This window comes from Anomaloglossus baeobatrachus, chromosome 4, assembly GCF_048569485.1.
Source record: "Anomaloglossus baeobatrachus isolate aAnoBae1 chromosome 4, aAnoBae1.hap1, whole genome shotgun sequence".
NCBI lineage: Eukaryota > Metazoa > Chordata > Amphibia > Anura > Aromobatidae > Anomaloglossus > Anomaloglossus baeobatrachus.
The window spans coordinates 246853988-246879646 of NC_134356.1; the positions used below are offsets into that span (position 1 = coordinate 246853988).

General features: G+C 46.0%; 1 protein-coding gene across 1 annotated transcript in view; it reads right to left on the minus strand.

Moving 5' to 3' along the window:
* Positions 1-25659, minus strand: part of LOC142302378 (uncharacterized) — a 101811-nt gene that overhangs the window by 67197 nt on the left and 8955 nt on the right. The window contains exons 10-11 of the mRNA XM_075343435.1: positions 23196-23382; positions 788-979 (exon numbers count right to left, since the gene is read on the minus strand). Coding sequence (XP_075199550.1) covers positions 788-979; positions 23196-23382 — 379 coding nt within the window. The remainder of the gene's footprint in view (positions 1-787; positions 980-23195; positions 23383-25659) is intronic.

Below are 25659 nucleotides of genomic sequence, written 5' to 3' on the forward strand. Positions count from 1 at the left end.
TATTATATAATGTAATCTATATATATATATATATATATATAATATATATAGTGCTATCCCTTTATTACATAGCATAATGTCTTGTTATATATAACACCATCACTTACGCAGAATATTATCTTTGTTATTTATTGCACCCTTTATTTATTACATAGCGTCCTTTCTTGTTAGGTATAAAATAAAAGGACTGATGATGTAACAATATTTGGCTAGAAGACCATCTATCAGCCTCATCCAGTAAAACTTTTTCTACCATGTTTCCATCATTTTAGATTATATCTAACAAAAGAGGACACTATAAGTGTAGACAGAATGTAGTACATGAAAAAGATATACACATATTTGTCACTATAAAAGGAGAGGGATCGCCACTCACAAGATCTATGGTCCCCAAGTCCTTCTGCTCTGAATTGCGGCATGTCAAGGGTTTTGCTACCAAGTTGCCATATGTGTTGTATTGTTTAACCTATGAGGAAATGGCGACTCTAACAGACATCATTTATAATATTTTTATTTATAATATTTTTCACTTTTTAACCCTTAATCTGTGTCTGTGCTTAATACTGCAATTAATTTTCTTTGCTCTGCTGATCAAATAGGGTTCATTGATGGATAGGGCATCAATATATATTACTGGGAAAAGCTCTGTAATGTTCCAGGTAAATGTTGAAGAAATGTATTTTGGGACCATAAAGTGATATAATGTACCATATATTATTTGGAGTATTGTAATAAATAAAATATAGAAGATCATTCCAGAATCCTAACTATAAATAACATAACTTACCCTTCAGCCTCCCATCGGCTTATGTCCTCTTCCACTTGTGATGACGCACTCCAGTCTTCCCGATCTCCTCCGTTCTGTAACGCGGTTCCTCTCGTATTCGTTTGATGCTTCTTTTTACTATTCAAAAATTTCTCAGGGTAACAGAAAACCTGCGCAACTGTTTCTATCCCTCCACACTGCTCAACATCACTCCTGAGATGAGGAGACAATAAGCATAGACATATACTGTACTTCTATAATAAGTAACACTGCTCAACATCACTCCTGAGATTAGGAGACAATAAGCATAGACATATACTGTACTTCTATAATAAGTAACACCGCTCAATATCACTCCTGAGATTAGGAGACAATAAGCATAGACATATACTGTACTTCTATAATAAGTAACACTGCTCAATATCACTCCTGAGATTAGGAGACAATAAGCATAGACATATACTGTACTTCTATAATAAGTAACACTGCTCAATACCACTCCTGAGATTAGGAGACAATAAGCATAGACATATAGTGTACTTCTATAATAAGTAACACCGCTCAATATCACTCCTGAGATTAGGAGACAATAAGCATAGACATATACTGTACTTCTATAATAAGTAACACCGCTCAATATCTCTCCTGAGATTAGGAAACAAGAAGCATAGACATATACTGTACTTCTATAATAAGTAACACCGCTCAATATCACTCCTCAGATTAGGAGACAATAAGCATAGACATATACTGTACTTCTATAATAAGTAACACCGCTCAATATCACTCCTGAGAATAGGAGACAATAAGCATAGACATATACTGTACTTCTATAATAAGTAACAACGCTCAACATCACTCCTGAGATTAGGAGACAATAAGCATAGACATATACTGTACTTCTATAATAAGTAACACCGCTCAATATCACTCCTGAGTAGAGATGAGCGAACCGGTCCCGGTTCGGCTCGAGGTCGATTCGCCGAACGGAGGTCCCGTTCGAGTTCGGTTCGTCGAACGTTCGACGAACCGAACTCGAACCGCATAGGAAACAATGGCAGGCATTCACAAACACATAAAAACACATAGAAAACACCCTCAAAGGTGTCCAAAAGGTGACAAACAACTCACAACACAACACAAACACATGAGAAAATGACAAGGACATATACTCATGTGAAAACAAAAGAGCAGGACAAGGAAAAAGAGGAGGAGACACAGATATAGGCATGGCACGCCCTTCTAAAATCATGTAAAACACCGCAAGGTGACTCCAAGCGCAGTCTTCCTTTTTTCCAAAAATTGGGCCACACACACACCCACCCATTCAGTGGCAGCAGTTGTGCCCCAGTTGTACAATTCACAGCTAGGTTTGCATCAAGCACATTCAAAAATACGCCATAATTAACCGTCCCCAGGATGACACCAGGGTAGGTAGCAAAGTCTTTCCTGATCCCAGCTCTGTTCATCTTGGCTCCTTTTAAAAAACACAGAAAGCAAGGGTTACTCCAAGCGGAGTCTCCCTTTTTTCCAAAAATTGGGCCCCACACACATCCACCCCTTCAGTGGCAGCAGTTGTGCCCCAGTTGTACACTTCACAGCTAGATTTGCATCAAGCACATTCAAAAATACGCCATAATTAACTGTCCCCAGGATGACACCAGGGTAGGTAGCAAAGTCTTTCCTGATCCCAGCTCTGTTCATCTTGGCTCCTTTTAAAAAACACAGCAAGCAAGGGTTACTCCAAGCGGAGTCTCCCTTTTTTCCAAAAATTGGGCCCCACACACACCCACCCCTTCAGTGGCAGCAGTTGTGCCCCAGTTGTACACTTCACAGCTAGATTTGCATCAAGCACATTCAAAAATACGCCATAATTAACCGTCCCCAGGATGACACCAGGGTAGGTAGCAAAGTCTTTCCTGATCCCAGCTCTGTTCATCTTGGCTCCTTTTAAAAAACACAGCAAGCAAGGGTTACTCCAAGCGGAGTCTCCCTTTTTTCCAAAAATTGGGCCCCACACACACCAACCCCTTCAGTGGCAGCAGTTGTGCCCTAGTTGCAAACAGGATGTTTTGATTTGCATCAAGCACATTCCAAATCCACAAGCATTTACTCTCCCCAGGATGACACAGGGGTAGTAAATTCCTTCTGGATTCATGACTTGTTCATTTTGATGAACGTCAGTCTGTCCACATTGTCACTGGACAGACGCGTGCGCTTATCTGTCAGCACACACCCAGCAGCACTGAAGACACGTTCAGAGACAACGCTGGCAGCTGGACACGACAAAATCTCCAAGGCGTAACTGGAGAGCTCTGGCCATTTTTCTAGATTTGAAGCCCAAAAGGAGCAAGGCTCCATTTGCAAAGTCATGGCATCGATGTTCATTTGGAGATACTCCTGTATCATCCTCTCCAGCCGTTGACTATGTGTCAGACTTGTTGTCTCTGGTGGCCTTGCAAAAGAGGGTCTAAAAAAATTATGAAAAGATTCCATAAAATTGCTGTTACCAGCACCAGATACGGTCCTACTGGTACGGGTAGACTGTTGAAGATGACGAGACCGTCCCATGTTTGTCAAGTTACAACTGGGAGAATCACTCCCTGCACCTGCACGGTTGTTTGGTGGAAAAGCCGAGCTAAGATCGAGTAACAGCTTCTGCTGATACTCCTGCATACGTGCGTCCCTTTCTTTGGCTGGAATTATGTCACAAAATTTGGACTTGTACCGAGGATCTAATAGTGTGGCAAGCCAGTAGTCATCATCACTTCTAATTTTGACAATACGAGGGTCATGTTGGAGGTAGTGCAACAAGAAGGCACTCATGTGTCTTGCGCAGCCATGCGGACCAAGTCCACGCTGTGTTTGTGGCATAGAGGTGCTAACCGTTCTTTCTTCCTCTGACATCTCCCCCCAACCTCTTTCAACTGAAATTTGACCAAGGTCTCCCTCATCTGCTGAGTCTTCCATGTCCATGGACAGTTCGTCCTCCATTTTTTCATGTTCTCCTGCACCTTCCTCAACATTTAGCCTGCTACTATGCGCCCTTGTTGATCCCTGTCCCCCATGGTCCCATGCCTGGCGCCTTGGTGATGATGAACGTCTGGACCTTGGTGATGTTGTTGTGTCTTGCGCATATGAATCCTCCTGTAGTTCATCCCCTTCCTGTTGTCCCACCCCCTGACTCCGAATAGTGTTTAGCGTGTGCTCCAGCATGTAAATGACTGGAATCGTCATGCTGATAATGGCATTGTCAGCGCTAAACATATTCGTCGCCATGTCGAAACTGTGCTGAAGGGTGCATAGGTCCTTGATCTGAGACCACTCCATCAGGGTGATCTGACCCACCTCTGCATCTCGTTGGCCCAGGCTATACGTCATGACGTATTGCACCAGGGCTCGGCGGTGCTGCCACAGTCGCTGTAACATGTGGAGAGTTGAATTCCAGCGTGTCGCCACATCGCATTTCAGGCGATGAACCGGCAGGCCGAAAGACTTCTGGAGCGATGCAAGTCGCTCAGCTGCGGTGCTTGAACGGCGGAAGTGAGCAGACAGTTTTCGTGCCCTGTTCAGAAGGCCATCTAGGCCGGGATAGTGTGTTAAAAATTGCTGGAGGACAAGGTTCAACACGTGAGCCATACAAGGTACGTGTGTCACCTTGCCCAGGCGAAGGGCCGCACCCAGGTTTGCAGCATTGTCGCACACGGCCTTACCAGGCTGCAGGTTGAGTGGAGACAACCATTTATTAAACTCGGACCGCAGAGCTGACCACAACTCCTCAGCTGTGTGACTCTTATTCCCAAGACATGTCAAGCTAAAGACCGCCTGATGCCGTTGCGCTCTGCTGCCAGCATAGTAATGAGGGGTGCGTGATTCCTTCTGCGCAGTGAGAACGCTGGTGGCCTGACCAGGCAGGCTTGGGGCGGAGGTGGAGGACCCAGATGAGGTGGAGGATGCAGAAGCAGTGGCGGAACTTGGACAGACAGAGGATTGACACGCAAGTCGTGGGGACGGCAAGACTTGTGCAGCAGACCCTTCACCATCTATCACCATAGTTACCCAGTGCCCAGTCAGCGACATGTAACGTCCCTGTCCATGCTTACTGGTCCAAGTATCGGTGGTGAAATGCACCCGTTCACACACAGAGTTTCTCAAGGAAGCGGTGATGTTGTGTGCGACATGCTGGTGTAGCGCGGGCACACCTTTCTTAGAGAAGTAGTGGCGACTAGGCATCTGGTACTGGGGCACAGCGACAGACATAAGGTCTCTAAAATCCTGTGTGTCCACTAGGCGGAAAGGCAGCATTTCGGTAGCCAACAGCTTACAGAGGGACAGAGTCAACCTCTTAGCTTTGTCATTGGTCGCAGGAAGTGGCCTTTTATTTGACCACATCTGAGGGACAGAGATCTGGCTGCTGTGTGTAGACGGTGTTGAGTAGGGTGTCCCTGGAAAAATGCAGGTTTGTGAGGAAAGTGCAGTCGGAGACATGATGTTGCCTTCATCCAACGTTGGTGCTATCGATGTCTGAGAGAGCTGTACACACTCACTTGTTTCCCCTTTCAAACCAACTGACGACCTACCAAGCAAACTGCCTGTTGCGGTTACAGTGGTGGAAGTTGTGGGTGGAAAAACAGGTGTGACAGCTGTCCCCACAGTCCTAGAAGATGACGAGCGCGCGGATGCACTGGAAGGGGCAGGCGGTGGATGGTTCGCTCCGCTAGGCCGCATTGCAGCACGGTGAGCTTCCCACCGGGACATATGATATTTATTCATGTGACGATTCATGGAAGAAGTTGTCAAACTGCTGAGGTTTTGACCTCTACTAAGAGAACCATGACAAATTTTACAGATCACATAATTTGGGCGATCTTTTTCTATGTCAAAAAAGGACCAGGCTAGGCAAGGCTTAGAGGCCATGCGACCTGTTGATCCACCCCGAATAATGCTCAGAGGCAGAGTGGTGGCTGAGGATGCAGTTGTAGACGGTCTACCAGTACTCCGACTGTGTCCAGGAAGGCGCAAGGTAACTTCGTCATCAGTTGCATCCTCCTCCACCACCTCTATTGACCTCCTCGAGTGCCTGACTCTGGGTTGACAGTAGGTGGGATCTAGAACTTCATCATCAATTGTTGTGTTTGCACTCCCCTCCCCCTCAGACCGAGCCTCTTCTTGCCCTGACCGAATATTTAAGTTGTCATCCCAATCGGGTATCTGCGTCTCATCTTCATCAGTATGTTCCTCATTGTCTATAACCACAGGTGTTACAGTTTGTGACAAAGGGTCAACATTATGCTCAGAAACTTGGTCCTCACGGCCTGAATCAGAGTCACAAAGGTTCTGGGCATCACTGCAGACCATTTCCTGTTCTGTACTCACTGTAGCTTGGGAGCAGACCTCTGATTCCCAGGCTATAGTGTGACTGAACAGCTCTGCAGACTCAGCCATCTCAGTTCCACCATACTGTGCAGGGCTGATGGAGACTTCAGAGCTGGGAGAAAGCAAGTTTGATTGGGATTACAACTCAGAGGACTGGTGTTTTTTGGATGCGGTACTTGAAGTGGCTGAGAGGGCACTTGTTGGACCACTTGAGATCCATTCAAGCATTTTCCTTTTTTGGCCATCATCTACCTTTGTTCCTGTTGTTCGTGTCCGTAAAAAAGGGAGCACATCGGATTGTCCACGGTAAGTAGTAGACATCTTACTTTTGCTGGTAGATGGTCTCTCTTCAGCAGATGATAATGGAGCTTTGCCACCTTCCCCACGAACAAACCCTTTTTTTCCTTTTCCACCACGCCTCTTCCCCTTTCCACCAGCATCTGTCATTTTGCCACTCATGTTGATTGCGACAAGATTGTGCACTTAAAATGTGGTAGTAAAAATTGAGAGGTGGTGTAGATTGCAGCGGTGGTCTAGCTTTATTAACAGCAGAATAATAAAGAATAAATATCCCTGACAATGCAACTACGGCCCTTAATCTGGCAGCATCAATTGCTAGTATAATGGCTTAGTTATAATGAGTTGGAGTGTGCAATGCAGGCAGAGGTGCTGCAAATGTCTTTGCACTAGTGTGACTAGACAAAAGTCCAATAGCCACGTTTAGGATGCCACTAGGTACACTGAGTGTTTGCTAGTATAATGGCTTAGTTATAATGAGTTGGAGTGTGCAATGCAGGCAGAGGTGCTGCAAATGTCTTTGCACTAGTGTGACTAGACAAAAGTCCAATAGCCACGTTTAGGATGCCACTAGGTACACTGAGTGTTTGCTAGTATAATGGCTTAGTTATAATGAGTTGGAGTGTGCAATGCAGGCAGAGGTGCTGCAAATATCTTTGCACTAGTGGGACTATAGCAAAGTCCAATAGCCACGTTTAGGATGCCACTAGGTACACTGAGTGTTTGCTAGTATAATGGCTTAGTTATAATGAGTTGGAGTGTGCAATGCAGGTAGAGGTGCTGCAAATGTCTTTGCACTAGTGTGACTAGACAAAAGTCCAATAGCCACGTTTAGGATGCCACTAGGTACACTGAGTGTTTGCTAGTATAATGGCTTAGTTATAATGAGTTGGAGTGTGCAATGCAGGCAGAGGTGCTGCAAATGTCTTTGCACTAGTGTGACTAGACAAAAGTCCAATAGCCACGTTTAGGATGCCACTAGGTACAATGAGTGTTTGCTAGTATAATGGCTTAGTTATAATGAGTTGGAGTGTGCAATGCAGGCAGAGGTGCTGCAAATATCTTTGCACTAGTGGGACGATAGCAAAGTCCAATAGCCACGTTTAGGATGCCACTAGGTACACTGAGTGTTTGCTAGTATAATGGCTTAGTTATAATGAGTTGGAGTGTGAAATGCAGGTAGAGGTGCTGCAAATGTCTTTGCACTAGTGTGACTAGACAAAAGTCCAATAGCCACGTTTAGGATGCCACTAGGTACACTGAGTGTTTGCTAGTATAATGGCTTAGTTATAATGAGTTGGAGTGTGCAATGCAGGCAGAGGTGCTGCAAATATCTTTGCACTAGTGGGACTATAGCAAAGTCCAATAGCCACGTTTAGGATGCCACTAGGTACACTGAGTGTTTGCTAGTATAATGGCTTAGTTATAATGAGTTGGAGTGTGCAATGCAGGTAGAGGTGCTGCAAATGTCTTTGCACTAGTGTGACTAGACAAAAGTCCAATAGCCACGTTTAGGATGCCACTAGGTACACTGAGTGTTTGCTAGTATAATGGCTTAGTTATAATGAGTTGGAGTGTGCAATGCAGGCAGAGGTGCTGCAAATGTCTTTGCACTAGTGTGACTAGACAAAAGTCCAATAGCCACGTTTAGGATGCCACTAGGTACACTGAGTGTTTGCTAGTATAATGGCTTAGTTATAATGAGTTAGAGTGTGCAATGCAGGCAGAGGTGCTGCAAATATATATCTTTGCACTAGTGGGACTATAGCAAAGTCCAATAGCCACGTTTAGGATGCCACTAGGTACACTGAGTGTTTGCTAGTATAATGGCTTAGTTATAATGAGTTGGAGTGTGCAATGCAGGTAGAGGTGCTGCAAATGTCTTTGCACTAGTGTGACTAGACAAAAGTCCAATAGCCACGTTTAGGATGCCACTAGGTACACTGAGTGTTTGCTAGTATAATGGCTCAGTTATAATGAGTTGGAGTGTGCAATGCAGGCAGAGGTGCTGCAAATGTCTTTGCACTAGTGTGACTAGACAAAAGTCCAATAGCCACGTTTAGGATGTCACTAGGTACACTAAGTGTTTGCTAGTATAATGGCTTAGTTATAATGAGTTGGAGTGTGCAATGCAGGCAGAGGTGCTGCAAATATCTTTGCACTAGTGGGACTATAGCAAAGTCCAATAGCCACGTTTAGGATGCCACTAGGTACACTGAGTGTTTGCTAGTATAATGGCTTAGTTATAATGAGTTGGAGTGTGCAATGCAGGTAGAGGTGCTGCAAATGTCTTTGCACTAGTGTGACTAGACAAAAGTCCAATAGCCACGTTTAGGATGCCACTAGGTACACTGAGTGTTTGCTAGTATAATGGCTTAGTTATAATGAGTTGGAGTGTGCAATGCAGGCAGAGGTGCTGCAAATGTCTTTGCACTAGTGTGACTAGACAAAAGTCCAATAGCCACGTTTAGGATGCCACTAGGTACACTGAGTGTTTGCTAGTATAATGGCTTAGTTATAATGAGTTGGAGTGTGCAATGCAGGCAGAGGTGCTGCAAATATCTTTGCACTAGTGGGACTATAGCAAAGTCCAATAGCCACGTTTAGGATGCCACTAGGTACACTGAGTGTTTGCTAGTATAATGGCTTAGTTATAATGAGTTGGAGTGTGCAATGCAGGTAGAGGTGCTGCAAATGTCTTTGCACTAGTGTGACTAGACAAAAGTCCAATAGCCACGTTTAGGATGCCACTAGGTACACTGAGTGTTTGCTAGTATAATGGCTTAGTTATAATGAGTTGGAGTGTGCAATGCAGGCAGAGGTGCTGCAAATATCTTTGCACTAGTGGGACTATAGCAAAGTCCAATAGCCACGTTTAGGATGCCACTAGGTACACTGAGTGTTTGCTAGTATAATGGCTTAGTTATAATGAGTTGGAGCGTGCAATGCAGGTAGAGGTGCTGCAAATGTCTTTGCACTAGTGTGACTAGACAAAAGTCCAATAGCCACGTTTAGGATGCCACTAGGTACACTGAGTGTTTGCTAGTATAATGGCTTGGTTATAATGAGTTGGAGTGTGCAATGCAGGCAGAGGTGCTGCAAATATCTTTGCACTATTGGGACTATAGCAAAGTCCAATAGCCACGTTTAGGATGCCACTAGGTACACTGAGTGTTTGCTAGTATAATGGCTTAGTTATAATGAGTTGGAGTGTGCAATGCAGGCAGAGGTGCTGCAAATATCTTTGCACTAGTGGGACTATAGCAAAGTCCAATAGCCACGTTTAGGATGCCACTAGGTACACTCAGTGTTTGCTAGTATAATGGCTTAGTTATAATGAGTTGGAGTGTGCAGAGGACAGGCGGGTACAGTGCCAGGATTGTGGGGCTCTGGGTAGAGGAATGGAAGCCTGCCTTTCTATTCCCTCCTAATGGGGAAATGCAGCGACGAAATCCCTGACCTTAGCTACACAGACGCTGTCTCTGTTTTCAGGACCTGTCACCTATGGCTCTGACCCTGCCGGTACGAGCCCTTAAAAGGACTGATGGAAAGTGCTATCCCTATGCTGTCCAGCGCTGTGTATGGAGCTGTATCAGCGATAGGACTCAGGACGGAGCTGCGCCAGTGATGTCTGACACCAAGGACGCAGAAGGCAGATAATGGCGTCCTGGAGGAAAATGTCCGGTTTTATAATGCAGGGACATGTGACATGGACATCCTATCACACATGCCGTTGCTTCTCTGGCTAAAAGTCCACTTAGCTGTGTGTGTGTCTGGGATTGGCTGACATAATGGCCCTCCCCACTACACGCGCGCACTTAGGGAAGGAAGACAAGGAAAAAAAAAAAATGGCGATCGCCATTATACAAACAGGAGTGATCTGAAGGCGCTGTTCACGCACACTATACACTGAAATTTCATAATAGTGTGAGTCACAGAGTGACTTACACTATTACAGCGGAAAGCCAGCTAGGAATTAACTGTTTTTTTGCTGCTAGAACCGTTCTCGAACGTTTCTAGAACTATCGAGCTTTTGCAAAAAGCTCGAGTTCTAGTTCGATCTAGAACAGGCCCCAAAATCACTCGAGCCTAGAACTGGAGAACCTCGAAACTCGAACCGCGCTCAACTCTACTCCTGAGAATAGGAGACAATCAGCATAGATATATACTGTACTTCTATAATAAGTAACACCGCTCAATATCACTCCTGAGATTAGGAGACAATAAGCATAGACAAATACTGTACTTCTATAATAAGTAACAACGCTCAACATCACTCCTGAGATTAGGAGACAATAAGCATAGACATATACTGTACTTCTATAATAAGTAACACCGCTCAATATCACTCCTGAGATTAGGAGATAATAAGCATAGACATATACTGTACTTCTATAATAAGTAACACCGCTCAATATCACTCCTGAGATTAGGAGACAATAAGCATAGACATATACTGTACTTCTATAATAAGTAACACTGCTCAATATCACTCCTGAGATTAGGAGACAATAAGCATAGACATATACTGTACTTCTATAATAAGTAACACCGCTCAATATCACTCCTGACATTAGGAGACAATAAGCATAGACATATACTGTACTTCTATAATAAGTAACAACGCTCAATAACACTCCTGAGATTAGGAGACAATAAGCCTAGACATATACTGTACTTCTATAATAAGTAACACCGCTCAATATCACTCCTGAGATTAGGAGACAATAAGCATAGACATATACTGTACTTCTATAATAAGTAACACTGCTCAATATCACTCCTGAGATTAGGAGACAATAAGCATAGACATATACTGTACTTCTATAATAAGTAACACCGCTCAATATCTCTCCTGAGATTAGGAAACAAGAAGCATAGACATATACTGTACTTCTATAATAAGTAACACCGCTCAATATCACTCCTCAGATTAGGAGACAATAAGCATAGATATATACTGTACTTCTATAATAAGTAACACTGCTCAATATCACTCCAGAGATTAGGAGACAATAAGCATAGACATATACTGTACTTCTATAATAAGTAACAACGCTCAATATCACTCCTGAGATTAGGAGACAATAAGCATAGACATATACTGTACTTCTATAATAAGTAACACCGCTCAATATCACTCCTGAGATTAGCAGACAATAAGCATAGATATATACTGTACTTCTATAATAAGTAACACCGCTCAATATCACTCCTGAGATTAGGAGACAATAAGCATAGACATATACTGTACTTCTATAATAAGTAACACCGCTCAATTTCACTCCTGAGATTAGGAAACAATAAGCATAGACATATACTGTACTTCTATAATAAGTAACACCGCTCAATATCACTCCTGAGATTAGGAGACAATAAGCATAGATATATACTGTACTTCTATAATAAGTAACACCGCTCAATATCACTCCTGAGATTAGGAGACAATAAGCATAGATATATACTGTACTTCTATAATAAGTAACACTGCTCAATATCACTCCTGAGATTAGGAGACAATAAGCATAGACATATACTGTACGTTTATATTAAGTTACACTGCTCAATATCACTCCTGAGATTAGGAGACAATAAGCATAGACATATACTATACCTCTATAATAAGTAACACCGCTCAATATCACTCCTGAGATTAGGAGTCAATAAGCATAGATATATACTGTACTTCTATAATAAGTAACCCTCCTCAATATAATTCTTGAGATTAGGAGACAATAAGCATAGACATATTCTGTACTTCTGTAATAAGTAACACTGCTCAATATCACTCCAGAGATTAGTAGACAATAAGCATAGCCATATACTGTACTTCTAAAATAAGTAACACTGCTCAATATCACTCCTGAGATTAGGAGACAATAAGCATAGACATATACTGTACTTTTATAATAAGTTACACTGCTTAATATCACTCCTGAGATTAGGAGACAATAAGCATAGACATATACTGTACTTCTATAATAAGTAACTGCTCAACATCACTCCTGAGATTAGGAGATGTGGCGCCCCTAAGGCTTCCGTCGCCACAGCAACATTGCACCCCAGCCAGAGGCGTAATGTCCCATCCTGGGTAAGGAAAGGAGTGAACGCCGGTCCACAGGCAAATTCACACTACACCCATTGTTAGGTACACACAGGGACCAGGGACAGTGGCAGCACCCCTCCCATGCTGCATGCTGGGAAGGGCCGTAAGACCCATCCCTGCTCCCTTAGGGTGGTAGCTGAGCAACTGGGTGGGTGGGAGGAGCCACCCGAGAGCAGAGTAGAAAGGAAGGTCAAGAGAGAGTTTCAGTTTACCTCAGGGAGGAGTGGAGGGAGGAAGTCTGCGGGAGGCAGAGGAGACAGACGGTCTGCAGCAGGCAAAAGAGAAAGAAGAGTAGTGCTCTAGTCAGCCAGGAGCAAGAGAAGAAAGTGACACTTCCTGGTGAAGACCCTGGGACTCAGAGGGTCCAGGTGATACCAAGCAGAGAAAAGAAGGGATTCCAGGGCCACAGATAGCTTTTAGGCTCGTGGCCTGTTGCACAGGATCATCGGTGGAGGTATCAAGCTGCAAACAGGGGATGGTCCCTAGAAACCGGAGGAGGAAAAATCATCTCCAACAGTAAAATCCAAGGCCCAGGGAAAGCTGCAAGCTCCCCGGGCCACAGCCCACAGCAGAACCTTTGGAAAGGGGGCAAATTACAGACAGGCAAACCCCTGGCCCGGAGGCTGTAGAGGAGGCCGAGCCAGGTTCAGCCAACAAGGGCAAGGCTTAAGGAGACGGCTGAGAAAGGGAACACATAGAGGGGTGCACCGGCTTTCACTCCAGAATCTACTCAGGATCGGCGGAGGTCCCTGACAGTGGGTTCCAGCAGTCCAAATACACCAGTGTGCTGAAGCCCAGGAACTGTGAGTAAAGATCTTGAAATTGCACCCCCTGATGTTGTCTCCGTTATTCCGCCTGCACTATTCCATCACTGCATAGACACCTACAAGCACCAACTGTGCCCCGGGGTCCATCTCCACCTGTGGGGAGCAGTAACACCATTGCTGCCAGTCCATCAGCCCCGGAGGCCTCTTACAGCAGCGGCGGCTTAATAGCCGCAAACCACAGGTGGCGTCACGAATATTATAAACTTTAACAATCACCCCCACTGAAGCCATCTTAATTGACCCCACCAGGGCCACGGAGTCGGGCCCAGCCACCACTGACAAACCATGGACTAGTCCGGCCCGGCACCGGGTGTCCCATAGCCCTGGGGTGGGCGAGTCAGAGACAATAAGCATAGACATATACTGTACTTCTATAATAAGTAACACCGCTCAATATCACTCCTCAGATTAGGAGACAATAAGCATAGACATATACTGTACTTCTATAATAAGTAACACCGCTCAATATCACTCCTGAGAATAGGAGACAATAAGCATAGACATATACTGTACTTCTATAATAAGTAACAACGCTCAACATCACTCCTGAGATTAGGAGACAATAAGCATAGACATATACTGTACTTCTATAATAAGTAACACCGCTCAATATCACTCCTGAGTAGAGATGAGCGAACCGGTCCCGGTTCGGCTCGAGGTCGATTCGCCGAACGGAGGTCCCGTTCGAGTTCGGTTCGTCGAACGTTCGACGAACCGAACTCGAACCGCATAGGAAACAATGGCAGGCATTCACAAACACATAAAAACACATAGAAAACACCCTCAAAGGTGTCCAAAAGGTGACAAACAACTCACAACACAACACAAACACATGAGAAAGTGACAAGGACATATACTCATGTGAAAACAAAAGAGCAGGACAAGGAAAAAGAGGAGGAGACACAGATATAGGCATGGCACGCCCTTCTAAAATCATGTAAAACACCGCAAGGTGACTCCAAGCGGAGTCTTCCTTTTTTCCAAAAATTGGGCCACACACACACCCACCCATTCAGTGGCAGCAGTTGTGCCCCAGTTGTACAATTCACAGCTAGGTTTGCATCAAGCACATTCAAAAATACGCCATAATTAACCGTCCCCAGGATGACACCAGGGTAGGTAGCAAAGTCTTTCCTGATCCCAGCTCTGTTCATCTTGGCTCCTTTTAAAAAACACAGCAAGCAAGGGTTACTCCAAGCGGAGTCTCCCTTTTTTCCAAAAATTGGGCCCCACACACACCCACCCCTTCAGTGGCAGCAGTTGTGCCCCAGTTGTACACTTCACAGCTAGATTTGCATCAAGCACATTCAAAAATACGCCATAATTAACCGTCCCCAGGATGACACCAGGGTAGGTAGCAAAGTCTTTCCTGATCCCAGCTCTGTTCATCTTGGCTCCTTTTAAAAAACACAGAAAGCAAGGGTTACTCCAAGCGGAGTCTCCCTTTTTTCCAAAAATTGGGCCCCACACACACCCACCCCTTCAGTGGCAGCAGTTGTGCCCCAGTTGTACACTTCACAGCTAGATTTGCATCAAGCACATTCAAAAATACGCCATAATTAACCGTCCCCAGGATGACACCAGGGTAGGTAGCAAAGTCTTTCCTGATCCCAGCTCTGTTCATCTTGGCTCCTTTTAAAAAACACAGCAAGCAAGGGTTACTCCAAGCGGAGTCTCCCTTTTTTCCAAAAATTGGGCCCCACACACACCCACCCCTTCAGTGGCAGCAGTTGTGCCCCAGTTGTACACTTCACAGCTAGATTTGCATCAAGCACATTCAAAAATACGCCATAATTAACCGTCCCCAGGATGACACCAGGGTAGGTAGCAAAGTCTTTCCTGATCCCAGCTCTGTTCATCTTGGCTCCTTTTAAAAAACACAGCAAGCAAGGGTTACTCCAAGTGGAGTCTCCCTTTTTTCCAAAAATTGGGCCCCACACACACCAACCCCTTCAGTGGCAGCAGTTGTGCCCTAGTTGCAAACAGGATGTTTTGATTTGCATCAAGCACATTCCAAATCCACAAGCATTTACTCTCCCCAGGATGACACAGGGGTAGTAAATTCCTTCTGGATCCATGACTTGTTCATTTTGATGAACGTCAGTCTGTCCACATTGTCACTGGACAGACGCGTGCGCTTATCTGTCAGCACACACCCAGCAGCACTGAAGACACGTTCAGAGACAACGCTGGCAGCTGGACACGACAAAATCTGCCATGCGGACCAAGTCCACGCTGTGTTTGTGGCATAGAGGTGCTAACCGTTCTTTCTTCCTCTGACATCTCCCCCCAACCTCTTTCAACTGAAATTTGACCAAGGTCTCCCTCATCTGCTGAGTCTTCCATGTCCATGGACAGTTCGTCCTCCATTTCTTCATGTTCTCCTGCACCTTCCTCAACATTTAGCCTGCTACTATGCGCCCTTGTTGATCCCTGTCCCCCATGGTCCCATGCCTGGCGCCTTGGTGATGATGAACGTCTGGACCTTGGTGATGTTGTTGTGTCTTGCGCATATGAATCCTCCTGTAGTTCATCCCCTTCCTGTTGTCCCACCCCCTGACTCCGAATAGTGTTTAGCGTGTGCTCCAGCATGTAAATGACTGGAATCGTCATGCTGATAATGGCATTGTCAGCGCTAAACATATTCGTCGCCATGTCGAAACTGTGCAGAAGGGTGCATAGGTCCTTGATCTGAGACCACTCCATCAGGGTGATCTGACCCACCTCTGCATCTCGTTGGCCCAGGCTATACGTCATGACGTATTGCACCAGGGCTCGGCGGTGCTGCCACAGTCGCTGTAACATGTGGAGAGTTGAATTCCAGCGTGTCGCCACATCGCATTTCAGGCGATGAACCGGCAGGCCGAAAGACTTCTGGAGCGATGCAAGTCGCTCAGCTGCGGTGCTTGAACGGCGGAAGTGAGCAGACAGTTTTCGTGCCCTGTTCAGAAGGCCATCTAGGCCGGGATAGTGTGTTAAAAATTGCTGGAGGACAAGGTTCAACACGTGACCCATACAAGGTACGTGTGTCACCTTGCCCAGGCGAAGGGCCGCACCCAGGTTTGCAGCATTGTCGCACACGGCCTTACCAGGCTGCAGGTTGAGTGGAGACAACCATTTATTAAACTCGGACCGCAGAGCTGACCACAACTCCTCAGCTGTGTGACTCTTATTCCCAAGACATGTCAAGCTAAAGACCGCCTGATGCCGTTGCGCTCTGCTGCCAGCATAGTAATGAGGGGTGCGTGATTCCTTCTGCGCAGTGAGAACGCTGGTGGCCTGACCAGGCAGGCTTGGGGCGGAGGTGGAGGACCCAGATGAGGTGGAGGATGCAGAAGCAGTGGCGGAACTTGGACAGACAGAGGATTGACACGCAAGTCGTGGGGACGGCAAGACTTGTGCAGCAGACCCTTCACCATCTATCACCATAGTTACCCAGTGCCCAGTCAGCGACATGTAACGTCCCTGTCCATGCTTACTGGTCCAAGTATCGGTGGTGAAATGCACCCGTTCACACACAGAGTTTCTCAAGGAAGCGGTGATGTTGTGTGCGACATGCTGGTGTAGCGCGGGCACACCTTTCTTAGAGAAGTAGTGGCGACTAGGCATCTGGTACTGGGCACAGCGACAGACATAAGGTCTCTAAAATCCTGTGTGTCCACTAGGCGGAAAGGCAGCATTTCGGTAGCCAACAGCTTACAGAGGGACAGAGTCAACCTCTTAGCTTTGTCATTGGTCGCAGGAAGTGGCCTTTTATTTGACCACATCTGAGGGACAGAGATCTGGCTGCTGTGTGTAGACGGTGTTGAGTAGGGTGTCCCTGGAAAAATGCAGGTTTGTGAGGAAAGTGCAGGCAGAGACATGATGTTGCCTTCATCCAACGTTGGTGCTATCGATGTCTGAGAGAGCTGTACACACTCACTTGTTTCCCCTTCCAAACCAACTGACGACCTACCAAGCAAACTGCCTGTTGCGGTTACAGTGGTGGAAGTTGTGGGTGGAAAAACAGGTGTGACAGCTGTCCCCACAGTCCTAGAAGATGACGAGCGCGCGGATGCACTGGAAGGGGCAGGCGGTGGATGGTTCGCTCCGCTAGGCCGCATTGCAGCACGGTGAGCTTCCCACCGGGACATATGATATTTATTCATGTGACGATTCATGGAAGAAGTTGTCAAACTGCTGAGGTTTTGACCTCTACTAAGAGAACCATGACAAATTTTACAGATCACATAATTTGGGCGATCTTTTTCTATGTCAAAAAAGGACCAGGCTAGGCAAGGCTTAGAGGCCATGCGACCTGTTGATCCACCCCGAATAATGCTCAGAGGCAGAGTGGTGGCTGAGGATGCAGTTGTAGACGGTCTACCAGTACTCCGACTGTGTCCAGGAAGGCACAAGGTAACTTCGTCATCAGTTGCATCCTCCTCCACCACCTCTATTGACCTCCTCGAGTGCCTGACTCTGGGTTGACAGTAGGTGGGATCTAGAACTTCATCATCAATTGTTGTGTTTGCACTCCCCTCCCCCTCAGACCGAGCCTCTTCTTGCCCTGACCGAATATTTAAGTTGTCATCCCAATCGGGTATCTGCGTCTCATCTTCATCAGTATGTTCCTCATTGTCTATAACCACAGGTGTTACAGTTTGTGACAAAGGGTCAACATTATGCTCAGAAACTTGGTCCTCACGGCCTGAATCAGAGTCACAAAGGTTCTGGGCATCACTGCAGACCATTTCCTGTTCTGTACTCACTGTAGCTTGGGAGCAGACCTCTGATTCCCAGGCTATAGTGTGACTGAACAGCTCTGCAGACTCAGCCATCTCAGTTCCACCATACTGTGCAGGGCTGATGGAGACTTCAGAGCTGGGAGAAAGCAAGTTTGATTGGGATGAAAACTCAGAGGACTGGTGTTTTTTGGATGCGGTACTTGAAGTGGCTGAGAGGGCACTTGTTGGACCACTTGAGATCCATTCAAGCATTTTCCTTTTTTGGCCATCATCTACCTTTGTTCCTGTTGTTCGTGTCCGTAAAAAAGGGAGCACATCGGATTGTCCACGGTAAGTAGTAGACATCTTACTTTTGCTGGTAGATGGTCTCTCTTCAGCAGATGATAATGGAGCTTTGCCACCTTCCCCACGAACAAACCCTTTTTTTCCTTTTCCACCACGCCTCTTCCCCTTTCCACCAGCATCTGTCATTTTGCCACTCATGTTGATTGCGACAAGATTGTGCACTTAAAATGTGGTAGTAAAAATTGAGAGGTGGTGTAGATTGCAGCGGTGGTCTAGCTTTATTAACAGCAGAATAATAAAGAATAAATATCCCTGACAATGCAACTACGGCCCTTAATCTGGCAGCATCAATTGCTAGTATAATGGCTTAGTTATAATGAGTTGGAGTGTGCAATGCAGGCAGAGGTGCTGCAAATGTCTTTGCACTAGTGTGACTAGACAAAAGTCCAATAGCCACGTTTAGGATGCCACTAGGTACACTGAGTGTTTGCTAGTATAATGGCTTAGTTATAATGAGTTGGAGTGTGCAATGCAGGCAGAGGTGCTGCAAATATCTTTGCACTAGTGGGACTATAGCAAAGTCCAATAGCCACGTTTAGGATGCCACTAGGTACACTGAGTGTTTGCTAGTATAATGGCTTAGTTATAATGAGTTGGAGTGTGAAATGCAGGTAGAGGTGCTGCAAATGTCTTTGCACTAGTGTGACTAGACAAAAGTCCAATAGCCACGTTTAGGATGCCACTAGGTACACTGAGTGTTTGCTAGTATAATGGCTTAGTTATAATGAGTTGGAGTGTGCAATGCAGGCAGAGGTGCTGCAAATATCTTTGCACTAGTGGGACTATAGCAAAGTCCAATAGCCACGTTTAGGATGCCACTAGGTACACTGAGTGTTTGCTAGTATAATGGCTTAGTTATAATGAGTTGGAGTGTGCAATGCAGGTAGAGGTGCTGCAAATGTCTTTGCACTAGTGTGACTAGACAAAAGTCCAATAGCCACGTTTACGATGCCACTAGGTACACTGAGTGTTTGCTAGTATAATGGCTCAGTTATAATGAGTTGGAGTGTGCAATGCAGGCAGAGGTGCTGCAAATGTCTTTGCACTAGTGTGACTAGACAAATGTCCAATAGCCACGTTTAGGATGCCACTAGGTACACTGAGTGTTTGCTAGTATAATGGCTTAGTTATAATGAGTTGGAGTGTGCAATGCAGGCAGAGGTGCTGCAAATATCTTTGCACTAGTGTGACTATAGCAAAGTCCAATAGCCACGTTTAGGATGCCACTAGGTACACTCAGTGTTTGCTAGTATAATGGCTTAGTTATAATGAGTTGGAGTGTGCAATGCAGGCAGAGGTGCTGCAAATATCTTTGCACTAGTGGGACTATAGCAAAGTCCAATAGCCACGTTTAGGATGCCACTAGGTACACTCAGTGTTTGCTAGTATAATGGCTTAGTTATAATGAGTTGGAGTGTGCAGAGGACAGGAGGGTACAGTGCCAGGATTGTGGGGCTCTGGGTAGAGGAATGGAAGCCTGCCTTTCTATTCCCTCCTAATGGGGAAATGCAGCGACGAAATCCCTGACCTTAGCTACACAGACGCTGTCTCTGTTTTCAGGACCTGTCACCTATGGCTCTGACCTTGCCGGTACGAGCCCTTAAAAGGACTGATGGAAAGTGCTATCCCTATGCTGTCCAGCGCTGTGTATGGAGCGCATACAGCTGTATCAGCGATAGGACTCAGGACGGAGCTGCGCCAGTTATGTCTGACACCAAGGACGCAGAAGGCAGATAATGGCGTCCTGGAGGAAAATGTCCGGTTTTATAATGCAGGGACATGTGACATGGACATCCTATCACACATGCCGTTGCTTCTCTGGCTAAAAGTCCACTTAGCTGTGTGTGTGTCTGGGATTGGCTGACATAATGGCCCTCCCCACTACACGCGCGCACTTAGGGAAGGAAGACAAGGAAAAAAAAAAAATGGCGATCGCCATTATACAAACAGGAGTGATCTGAAGGCGCTGTTCACGCACACTATACACTGAAATTTCATAATAGTGTGAGTCACAGAGTGACTTACACTATTACAGCGGAAAGCCAGCTAGGAATTAGCTGTTTTTTTGCTGCTAGAACCGTTCTCGAACGTTTCTAGAACTATCGAGCTTTTGCAAAAAGCTCGAGTTCTAGTTCGATCTAGAACAGGCACCAAAATCACTCGAGCCTAGAACTGGAGAACCTCGAAACTCGAACCGCGCTCAACTCTACTCCTGAGAATAGGAGACAATCAGCATAGATATATACTGTACTTCTATAATAAGTAACAACGCTCAACATCACTCCTGAGATTAGGAGACAATAAGCATAGATATATACTGTACTTCTATAATAAGTAACACCGCTCAATATCACTCCTGAGATTAGGAGACAATAAGCCTAGACATATACTGTACTTCTATAATAAGTAACACCGCTCAATATCACTCCTGAGATTAGGAGATAATAAGCATAGACATATACTGTACTTCTATAATAAGTAACACCGCTCAATATCACTCCTGAGATTAGGAGACAATAAGCATAGACATATACTGTACTTCTATAATAAGTAACACTGCTCAATATCACTCCTGAGATTAGGAGACAATAAGCATAGACATATACTGTACTTCTATAATAAGTAACACCGCTCAATATCACTCCTGAGATTAGGAGACAATAAGCATAGACATATACTGTACTTCTATAATAAGTAACACCGCTCAATATCACTCCTGAGATTAGGAGACAATAAGCATAGACATATACTGTACTTCTATAATAAGTAACACTGCTCAATATCACTCCTGAGATTAGGAGACAATAAGCATAGACATATACTGTACTTCTATAATAAGTAACACCGCTCAATATCACTCCTGAGATTAGGAGACAATAAGCATAGACATATACTGTACTTCTATAATAAGTAACACCGCTCAATATCACTCCTGAGATTAGGAGACAATAAGCATAGACATATAGTGTACTTCTATAATAAGTAACGCTGCTCAATATAAGGAGATAAAAAAAAATAAAAAACAAATAAAAAACCTTGCCCCTTCATGATCATAAGCCGGTATTGATTGCTGCTTTCTTGGCTACTTGCTGTCACAGGCAGCAGCCCCCATGGGACTATTGTTGAGGGCCGAAACAATAGGCTGAGATATCTGCTCAATATTGTAATTACAGTCAGGGCCAGAAATATTTGAACAGTGACACAAGTTTTGTTATTTTAGCTGTTTACAAAAACTTGTTCAGAAATACAATTATATATATATTATGGGCTGAAAGTGCACACTCCCAGCTGCAATATGAGAGTTTTCACATCCAAATCGGAGAAAGGGTTTAGGAATCATAGCTCTGTAATGCATAGCCTCCTCTTTTTAAAGGGACCAAAAGTAATTGGACAAGGGACTCTAAGGGCTGCAATTAACTCTGAAGGTGTCTCCCTCATTAACCTGTAATCAATGAAGTAGTTAAAAGGTCTGGGGTTGATTACAGGTGTGTGGTTTTGCATTTGGAAGCTGTTGCTGTGACCAGACAACATGCGGTCTAAGGAACTCTCAATTCTGAGAACAAAAAAAAAAAAAAAGAGCCAGCACGATCTGAAATTGGCATGCATCATATAAAAAGTGAAAATTCACAGATTTATTCCAACTGTACTATAATAAAAAAAATGAGATTTTTAGCAAATAATTGATCAATGTTTTGAGCCACCCCTGCCATCGTCACGGCAAATCTCAATAGGGGGGTCCTACTCTATATTCTGTATTTCATGTCCAATGCGGCCTCCTAGATAAAGTTAAAAGCAGAACCATAATGGAGCACACATACCTGTAACCTGTATATAGCCGTTTCCATGTTGCAAAAAAGGCAATTGTGGATAGAGACCAGCCCAGGTCCCAGCATGTGGAGCAAGCTCTACACGTACCAGGACTATATCACAACTGATCCTCCCAGTGCCAGACAGCAACCATTGATAAAGGCGGCCCAGATCCAAGAATGGTGCTTAATTAGCATTACCTGTGGAAAGGGGTGAGGTAACTGAATCTGAACAGCTACCAACAGGAGGAATACATTGCAAACCAAAATCAGGCGTGCATGGTATGGTGATGGTCAGTCACCAGAAATTGTAGCATAACTACAGTCATAACAGAGAAAAAAGAGCCAGCACGATCTGAAATTGGCATGCATCATATAAAAAGTGAAAATTCACAGATTTATTCCAACTGTACTATAATAAAAAAAATGAGATTTTTAGCAAATAATTGATCAATTTTTTGAGCCACCCCTGCCAACGTCACGGCAAAACTCAATAGGGGGGTCCTACTCTATATTCTGTATTTCATGTGCCATGCGGCATCCTAGATAAAGTTAAAAGCAGAACCATAATGGAGCACACATACCTGTAACCTGTATATAGCTGCTTCCATGTTGCAAAAAAGGCAATTGTGGATAGAGACCAGCCCAGGTCCCAGCATGTGGAGCAAGCTCTCTCCTCTCATGGCGGCCGCCATCTTTTCGTAGTCCCGCGCATGCGCGATACTCTGTTACTCACTACTTCCTTTCTAAATGATTTAGCGCATGCGCAGTTGTCACTTCCGGGACGCCGGGTGCTTCTGGGGCGCGCATTTTGAAACGCCATTGCAGCTGTTACTCTGGATCTTCAGGTATTTAAAACCTGTCTCTTTGGACACAGGGAACCCACCCCTGATGAAGTCACCCTAGCTGGTGACGATACACGTGGGGAACTATACCCTCTGCTACCTTATTGATGGGTAAACCTGGCGATGGCTGGTGATTAGGGCATAATACTTCTTATTATATCTGCAGGTTATTCTCATGGGGAATCTTGTTTCTGTTTGTGGCACACCTTCTATATAATAAGCACTTAGCCTATTGCCAGTGAATTTGTTTATATCACTTAAGGTCTTCTTTATCAGCTGTAATGAATCTGGAAGAAAGGGAGAATGCCTGGTCTAACCAGGTGGTGGATGTATTTGATCTTCCCACAATTGTTCAGTCAGACTGAGGAGTTCAGTTCAGTTCTTTTTTCACATATTTTGGTGTATCCCTCTTGTTCGCACACTTCTGCCTCTTTCTGTTACAAAGCACATCCTCATTGCTGGCTCCAGCTCTGATGGGGTTAATCTCTCTCCTGACTTCCTGTGCTAAATTACTACAACTTCCAGGATCCTTTGCAGTGCATTGTATCCATATGTGTATTGTATCTACCACAACCACTTAGAACTCCACCCAAACTCCTCCCTGCCCTCTTTCCTGTGTCTGTTCTTATTGAAGCACTGACTTCTGCTGAGGAGAGAGAGATCACATCAGTGTCACAGGTTCAGACATCAGCACCAAGCCCTGCACAACCAGGGGAAGAAAGCAGCTATCTTTTGCTCGTTTTGATATCGTTCGTAGTGTGTGTGTGTGTGCGTGCGTGTGTGTGTGTATATATATATATATATATATATATATATATATATATAGTACAGACCAAAAGTTTGGACACACATTCTCATCTCTAGAACAACTGTTAAGAGGAGACTTTGTGCAGCAGGCCTTCATGGTAAAATAGCTGCTAGGAAACCACTGCTAAGGACAAGCAACAAGCAGAAGAGACTTGTTTGGGCTAAAGAATACAAGGAGTGGACATTAGACCAGTGGAAATCTGTGCTTTGATCTGATGAGTCCAAATTTGAGATCTTTGGATTTAACCACCGTGTCTTTGTAGAAAAGGTGAATGGATGGACTCTACATGCCTGGTTCCCACCGTGAAGCATGGAGGAGGAGGAGGTGTGATGGTGTGGGGGTGCTTTGCTAGTGACACTGTTGGGAAGTTATTCAAAATTGAAGTCATACAGAACCAGCATGCCTACCAAAGCATCTTGCAGCGGCATGCTATTCTATCCGGTTTGCGTTTAGTTTGACTATCATTTAGGGGAGGCTGGGAGGGGGAGGCTGATGCTGGGGGAGGCTGGGAGGAGAGAGGCTGATGCTGGGGGAGGCTGATGCTGGGGGAGGCTGGAAGGAGAGAGGCTGATGCTGGGGGAGGCTGATGCTGGGGGAGGCTGGGAGGGGGAGGCTGATGCTAGGGGAGGCTGGGAGGAGAGAGGTTGATGCTGGGGGAGGCTGGGAGGAGAGAGGCTGATGCTGGGGGAGGCTGGGAGGTGGAGGCTGATGCTGGGGGAGGCTGGGAGGCGGAGGCTGATGCTGGGGGAGGCTGATGCTGGGGGAGGCTGGAAGGAGAGAGGCTGATGCTGGGGGAGGCTGATGCTGGGGGAGGCTGAGAGGGGGAGGCTGATGCTGGGGGAGGCTGGGAGGAGGGAGGCTGGGAGGAGAGAGGCTGATGCTGGGGGAGGCTGATGCTGGGGGAGGCTGGAAGGAGAGAGGCTGATGCTGGGGGAGGCTGATGCTGGGGGAGGCTGGAAGGAGAGAGGCTGATGCTGGGGGAGGCTGATGCTGGGGGAGGCTGGGAGGTGGAGGCTGATGCTGGGGAAGGCTGGGAAGAGGGAGGCTGGGAGGAGAGAGGCTGATCCTGGGGAAGGCTGGGAGGAGAGAGGCTGATGCTGGGGGAGGCTGATGCTGGGGGAGGCTGGAAGGAGAGAGGCTGATGCTGGGGGAGGCTGATGCTCGGGGAGGCTGGGAGGGGGAGGCTGGGAGGAGAGAGGCTGATGCTGGGGGAGGCTGGGAGGAGGGAGGCTGGGAGGGGGGAGGCTGAGAGAAGAGAGGCTGATGCTGGGGGAGGCTGAGGCTGGGAGGAGAGAGGCTGATGCTGGGGACAGAGAGGCTGATGCTGGGAGGAGAGAGGCTGATGCTGGGAGGAGAGAGGCTGATGCTGGGGGCAGAGAGGCTGATGCTGGTGCAGCATGGGGGATGGAGCACGATGGGGAGTGCGCAGCATGGGGGATGGAGCACGTTTGGGAGTGCGCAGCATGGCGGATGGAGCACGTTGGGGACTGCGCAGCATGGCGGATGGACCACGTTTGGGAGTGCGCAGCATGGCGGATGGAGCATGTTTGGGAGTGCGCAGCATGGCAGATGGAGCACGTTTGGGAGTGCGCAGCATGGCGGATGGACCACGTTTGGGAGTGCGCAGCATGGCGGATGGAGCACGTTTGGGAGTGCACAGCATGGCGGATGGAGTACGTTTGGGAGTGCACAGCATGGCGGATGGAGCACGATGGGGGGTGCGCAGCATGGGGGATGGAGCACGATGGGAGGTGCA